Source organism: Buceros rhinoceros, unplaced genomic scaffold, assembly GCF_000710305.1.
Source record: "Buceros rhinoceros silvestris isolate BGI_N320 unplaced genomic scaffold, ASM71030v1 scaffold11945, whole genome shotgun sequence".
NCBI lineage: Eukaryota > Metazoa > Chordata > Aves > Bucerotiformes > Bucerotidae > Buceros > Buceros rhinoceros.
In genome coordinates, this window is record NW_010413499.1 from 104,013 (window position 1) to 111,367 (window position 7,355).

General features: G+C 46.8%; 1 protein-coding gene across 1 annotated transcript in view; it reads right to left on the minus strand.

Moving 5' to 3' along the window:
- MTSS1 (metastasis suppressor 1) overlaps positions 1–4,469 on the minus strand; it is a gene marked incomplete at its 5' end in the record, with an annotated part of 105,378 nt that extends 100,909 nt beyond the window's left edge. Inside the window, 3 exons of the mRNA XM_010136775.1 lie at positions 1,397–1,470; positions 4,157–4,251; positions 4,373–4,469. Coding sequence (XP_010135077.1) covers positions 1,397–1,470; positions 4,157–4,251; positions 4,373–4,469 — 266 coding nt within the window. The remainder of the gene's footprint in view (positions 1–1,396; positions 1,471–4,156; positions 4,252–4,372) is intronic.
- Positions 4,470–7,355: the final 2,886 nt, after the last annotated feature.

Sequence of the window (7,355 nt, forward strand, 5' to 3'; positions counted from 1 at the left end):
GACGCTTGTTGGACATGGTCCAAATAACGCAGCAGAAAGTGCAAAATACCCTTCAAAAATCCCCACAAGTCATTTTTGTTTGAGAGTAGGAGAGCTTCAGTCATTCTGGTATCTGAATGCAAGTTCTATAAGCCTGCCAGCACAGCCAGGAGACAAGTCACGAGGATTTTGGTGAGGTTTACTTTGTCTTCCCTTTGGGGAAGGGAGAAGAAACAGAAGAGAGCATGCTCAAAGGCACGTCAGAAACCCAAGTTCAGTTCTGCCTGGGGTCTCGTCCTTAGTTCATCCCACTTTCTGGAAGCGTTTATTATTTTCTTACCCGTAATTTACAGAAGGTACACATATAGTGAGGAACTTGTTATCAGAATGTTAATATCAACCGTGAAGAGGGAAATACATTGTCCCCGCTTGTCATTCTATGGCTAGACACTTGCTCCGGCAGCTGTTCCTACTGCAGTTAGCCAGAAACGCAGGGGACCGGAGTCTGGCTGAGCTTGCCCGCTGCTAATGGAAACGCACACTCTTCCAGTTAGCAACACTCCTTTCTTACACCAGGTCAAATGCCAAGGACACACCAGGACATTAAACAAACGTTACAAAACCTCACAGGTTAGAGGTGCCCCAAATCCACTTGCTCAGCAGCGATAACGCACTTTGGACTTGCTCTTTGGCAGCAGAGCCCAGGGACACGGTGACCACAGGGAATGTCCTACTGCTGCAGGGACATCTGCACACCGTGCCTTGGTCACTGGGCAGCCAGCATCAGAGAGAAGCAGCCTTTTGTTCCCTTCCAGCTCAGCAGCCTGGAAAGATCGCCAGCTGCCCTCTTTTGGCCTCCGTACTCACCGACGAGCTTCGACCGTCCCCCAAAGAAGCCCAGGAAAACTGATTGTGACCAGTAAGGCAGACTTAAGGAAGGGCAAGATTGAGCAAAGACTTTCCTTCAAAATACAAGTACAAGCTACTCTCATCATTACCTGCAGACCCCAAAGGCCGTAGCCTCAGCTGGTATCAGCTCTGTCTTCAGCAACCTTATGCTTATATATACCAGCTGAATATCAAGCATTTTGCATTTAGTTAAGGTACAGAAGCACCAGTGAACACAGATTTCAGTAAGTCTTGCTTTCTAAAATATTATTCATCAACATACAATTCAAATGGTAATTAAGAAGTGTTCGCATGATTGATGACACATTTAAATTACAGGTTTCCAGCATTTTTTGTCAGTAAAAAGATTACTTCCTTTTTCACATGCTGCTTTTTCAAAGTGCAAGTCCATCTAGCAGATGTCTCACAGATCTGCTTGTCAATGTAACAAGTTAGACTTTTTTTATTACGATAAATGGTATAAAGCACACAGCATTCTGTTAAACTCAATATTGACACATCTGCTTACCACGTGTATTAGTAGCCATGTCAGCCACTTTCTGAAAGGCATCCAAAAAGGCAGCAGCTGCTACTACTGTAGTCCTGAAACACACACAGACAACAAAACATTAGCAGCGTCTCATTGCTGCGCGTTTAATTATTGCCAAAAACGTTTAAGCTTATAAAGAATACCACTGTGAACTTGCAGAGGCCACAAAAAATATCCCCTTTCATATCTGAATTTAGCCTTTTCCCCCTCTCCCTTCTTAATCCCTTCCCCGCTTTGTGTGAGCACTATGGACTTGGAGGCAGCCACGCTAATTCTGCGCTGTGAATTGCCCGGGACAGGTGCTCTTTCAAAGGAGCACAGCCATCCCCCTTCTGGCTGATTTCCTCTGATGAACTAATATTAAGCAGTCAAACACGAAAACCAAATCTAACACACATTATAGCGCCCATTAGTGTGCCAATTACAGCCGTTGCTATTTCCAGGGAGCACGTATATTTTAAGAATAAGCAAGCAGGACCTTCCTTTCACCTAGGATCCCAGCCAAACACCTTCCCAAATTTCTCATCTGAGGAGCGTAGCATCCCTTGAAACAGAAAATAGCAACATCGGGGAAGTCAGACTGCTCTGGAGCTCTTGGGCAAGTGGAAGAGGGGGGAAAAGAATAAAAAAATCTCCAAGGAAAAAATAAACCCCACCAAAACCAACCCCCAAACCCCCTAAACATACAAAACAAATGAAACTCCTTTCTGATCCACCGCTCCTCCAAGCGGGTCCCTGCCTTAGAGGTACCCCAGCGACCTCAGAGACTCCACAACCCCGTCAACGCCACCAATCCCATCTCCCGCGAGGCTTGCAGAGCTCACACAGAGCACACATCTGTTCAAGTGGACGGCAAACCTGGGTTACAACTTCCCGAACACGTTTGCTCTACATAAGCGGGCCCCAGAGCCCTACACACCTCAGGTCAGGAGCAGATTTCTGGTGCTTTAGAGTCTGGTTGTCCCAGTTTAAGTGAATGTAGGCCAGAGCTCTACAGGTAAAGCGCAGCTGTGCCCTCTCCACAGTTACCTCGTGGTTCTGTTTCTGCGCTTTTCTACCAAAAGCTTGTTTCCCACCCCTGTTGGTATCGGTCAGCCTCTCCAGGCAAAATCCTGAAGGAGGACCATCAACATCACTTTGTGTCAAGAGCTCCTTACTACTCAAAAAAACCCAAGAGACCTGCAGGAAAGCTGATCCTCAGCCAGAAAGACTGCAGGACTGCTTAATTAGGTCAGATTTTATGCAAGTCTCACTCCAAATACGCTCAAGATAGAGAGGACACAACTGGCAGCACAGTAAATGGCCTACTGACAGCACAAAAGATTTGAACACAAAAAAAATAGGTTTGAGATGACCATCCAAATGCATACGGACTCTCCACATCCCAGGAGATTAAAGGGAGGGCAAAAAACCCCCGACAGCCAGCTAGCAACACTGAGCCCTGGAACCAGATAACCTTTCCCGGGATTTTCCTTAACAGTGTTTGTGCTGTTCATCTTCCAAACTTGTGGGTCATGCTGTTATTGTTTACCATGTTGTTAATTATTAATTATATTGCTAATAACAAAGTTCCATTTATCCAGTAACAAGATCCAGGAAGACCTGGCTCCAGCTCCGATGACATCTGCTCTCCTTTATGCGAGCACACAGAAACGAACCAGAGGCAAAAGGCTCACATTTGCTGGAAACGAACAGCAAATCCTCCAACGCAGGCTTTCGAGCTGCCTGCGTGCACGTTCCCGTAGCTAGAAAAGCATTTCATTGCTGGAATCACCACCACAGGACCGGGAAACGAACAGAACCATCCCTCGGGCCTCCCCTGTGTTTAAAGAGCACAAAGGGCTAGGAAAGTTCTCCATTTCTTCTCTTTCACTAATTCCTCTGCTTCTTCCACACTCACTCGATGTGATGTGATTGCTGGAAAAGGAAAAACCACACGCGAGTGTGGTATTTTAGGCACGACGTGGCAGAACAGCATGTTCCAGCTGTGTGGGGCAAACGAGCCAGCTTCAACAGGACCAGTTCACAACGCAGAACCACAAACCAGTCTGCCAGTAACCATACCTGCTACCACCGCCGAGGCTGTGGAGAAAACCCTGGTGCTCTGCAGAGCGCAGCAGAGCTGCTGCGAAGAAATGGAGCCTGGATGCATATTAGCAGAAACAGGTTTCACGAGTGAGTGGATTCTAGATAGCAGAACGGGGCTGAGCGTGACGTGTACGGCACTGACTGAGCAAGCCACAATCATGCCTTTCGCAAAGTATACCCCAACAACACAGGTTTTAATGGTCACTGATAGTGATCCAGCGCTGGAATTCCCTCTGGTTTTAAGGCAGGAGAAAGTGCTGTTAAGACTACCAAAATTCTTCGGCATTTTTGACCCCTCTTGTAACATAAACCTGCTGTACTCTAATAAAAGGACAACACTCTTAGCTGACTCTAAATGGGTGTTCACTAGACGACAATAAGCTATACTCCCGGTTTTCCAGCTGAAGCCATGAAATTCAGCTCATTCTGTGCTTGTTACGTACAGCTGGTGGTAGGTAATTTGTTTTCCTAAATACATGAAAACAGCAGTAGCAGCATGTGAAAAATTGCATACATGGGTGTTGACTATGAAACACGCACAATTTTACCAGGACATGCTTAGAAAATCATCCTGCCAGGAGCTGCATTTAATCTTAACATTTGCACATGCAAGGAGTTGTAGGGATCTGGACTCCGTAACACAAAACTTACCGGAGCTGAGACTGCAGCTTCCCAGCTTTATTTATAAAATCTTCCCACACCGGGTAACTTCCCTGCGGGAAAGACAAAACGCAATAATGAGCATTCTGGTTTGGACACACCAGATCATATGAAACTCGGAGTGAAGCAATAACTACGATTTCACTAAATCCCAACCCATTAACACCAAAACGTGTCTTCCCAGCAAGCTCGCTCTCACGTCCTCACACCCCAGTCCCAAGCAAGTGGGATGTCAACTGGTTCTGAATCTGGCTCAAACAGCAGGTCCTCTGAGGAGGCTTCACGGATCTTCCAAATGAAAACACTGGGGGAGAAAAGGGATTTCAGCTGAAGCAGAGGAAAGAAACACCTTACTTTGGATGGATACAGCAAAACCAAACCTGTTAGGACCAGGGTGGTAGGATTTTGCAACAACATGTACAGAGAAGCTCCCAAAACCAAAGGCAGGATCCCAGTTGTTCTCTACAAATGAATTCTCTGTCATTACCAGGTTCCTATCCTCTTTATAATTAAAAAAAAAAAAAACCACCAAATAAATAAAATTATCTTAGAAGAGACCACCTCAAACACTGTCTCGAGGTAACTCAGCAGTTGGGGACAGAAAAGGCACCGTGGCCGTTAGACAGCAAACTTTCCCACCAGCCTCCCCAACACCATAAAACCTGCTTCCAAAACAGTCCCAAGTGACCTTGGAGCTGAGCTCTGAATTGAAACCAAGAAAGCAGCATGGCACTGAGTGTATGCAAAGTTTTTAAGAAGGTTTAATTCCTCAGCTTCAAGTTTCCTGTAAACTTTTTCCCCGATTTTTAAAAATCACATTAAAAGTCCAGGTTTTCATTCAGAATATGCACACCAAACATTCTTGCAAGTTCTGATCTTTATTTTTCAAAGTTTTAAAAAAAAGTGCTGATTTTTATGATAAAGAAAAAAAATAATCATTTTTAGACCAAAAAAGGTTGACTTGCTCTCTGCAGAGCAAGCGTAAATTTTCTGTTAACAGCAAAAACCGTGGCAGAAAGCAAGCTCAAAATTCCTCTTTGACTGGAGTCTAGAGAGCAAAATAAAATATCCCTGCTTCCTTTAATAAAGGTATAAGGCTTGCTGTTACCAGAGCAACGACACAATAAAACCCAGATAAGGCAGATCCTCAAGGCTAACATTACCCCAGCTCTGACTGGAAGGGACTGCAAGCAAGCGTAGCTGCTCGCGGCAAACGCGATCCAGCGCGATGACCTGGTCTGCTCCGCGTCAGTAAAAGAAGATCCACTGCCCGCAGTGCCAGGAGGGGCTGCATCCTGCCTGGTGCACAGACAGCCCCTTCCCCAAAAGCCCAACCCCAGCTCCTCTGCACACCTTGGCACTGGGACACCAGACTCTCACTGGGAAGCCTACTGGTACTCCACACATCTTTCAGCAAGGCTTGTGGGTGTTTTGCTAAAAGAAAGAAACAAAACCAACCCCAAAGGCACAGTGTAAAACAGGCGTTCACGAGACCCCACTACACCTGCACACCAGAGCCAGTGGGAAACGCAGGAGGGGAAAGAGAAAACAGCAGTTATCCAGGTGGCGAGACAGAACGCAAAGTGGTTTTGCTAAGCCAAACTGTCAGACGTTTGAAAAAACTACAGAAACCCACCAGTTATTTGAAAGAGGGGGGGAAGATGCTATTTCCTTAAACCTGTTAGTCTTCCTGCAGTCCCCGACCCTGCGCCGCGCTGTCCACATGCCGTACGCACATGACGCAGGGTCCCCCTGCGGCCCCAAAAGCCCTGACCATTAGCAGCAGGACCACTGATTCTCGAGGGAGGCACAAGCCAGCACGCAGAGGAGACCAGAGGAGCCTGACGATGTCCCCGTCTCGGCGGTGTATTAGCCAGCGAGACGTCCCTGATGGTACGCAGGAGTGACGCCAGCCTTGTATCTAGCTGCTTCACCGGGAAGCCTAAGACACTCCTATCAACACCCAGCTCAGGAAGAAAACACTTTTTTTTTTTGTGGCCAGCCTGGCCACAAAGCCAGCAAAATCGGAACAGTCACCAGGCATTTCCACAGCTATTTGCTCTTTGTCTTTAAAATGTTCTCTTCAAGCGAAGCCCACTTAAGTAAGGTGAAACAGCTCACGGAGCTGGCTCTATCTGTTGGGTTGACATCGATGGAATCTCTTCACTTGGGCGATCCTACACAGGCCAACGGCACCAGAGCTCAGAGTACAGAAAAGCCGCTGAATTAACGAGCTGGGTGGTGGGTTTTGTTGGTGGGGTTTTTGTTTGGTTGGATTTTTTTTGCCCTCTTTAACAGCTGGAAAAACTTTCAGCAGTTTTGCACCAGTGACATAAATTTCTGCATTATCTGCTCAGCTTCTGGTGTCTTGATCTGTCTTCTGGAACTCTGAATTCTCTGATAAACTTGGCTGACAATTAAGAGGAGTTTATTTATCTGTGTTCCGGTAGAATTTGCTTTCACTTTTCCCTGCTGAAGCCACGTCCACAAGCTCACCCCTCTCTCGCTCACACACAACTCAAGCCTGGCACGTGAACTCTGTCATTCCTTTGAGCACTTCCTCCACCACGTGCCTGTTGAACCCCCCCTTGATTCCCACCCACAGCAGAAGCACACAACATCTACCACTTCACAGGACCTAGTACCCGGGGGTTTGTCCCACCGCCAGCACCCAGGAAGCGAGGAATCCATTCAGTGATGCTCTGAGGACAAACCAAGGAGATGACACTGGAATCGAACCAGTGCTGTGACTACTCCAGCATGCTGGGGAGCAGCTTCTTCTCCAAAACCTCTTTGGGTGTCACCCGGAGCACTGCAGCCCTGCTGTTGCTCCGTGTTTCACCTCCACGTTTGCAATAATAGCTGTTGCTTTTGTCAAAGCAGATGTCAAGAGGAATGTTCATGGTGGAGGAAACCACACATCGAACTTCACCCTTGATTCAACCACACACCAGAAGAGACCTAGAACGTCACCCTTGATTCGACCACACCCTAGAAGAGACCTAGAACGTCACCCTTGATTCGACCACACCCTAGAAGAGACCTAGAACGTCACCCTTGATTCGACATGTATTACTTTCTCAATTTACAGAAAAAGAAACAAAGGGTTCACACAGCTATTGGGTACGGCGCAGGTCTGTTGAAGTGGTTTTCTTGAGAATCGTTAATGGTTTACTCTGGGCACTCTTTC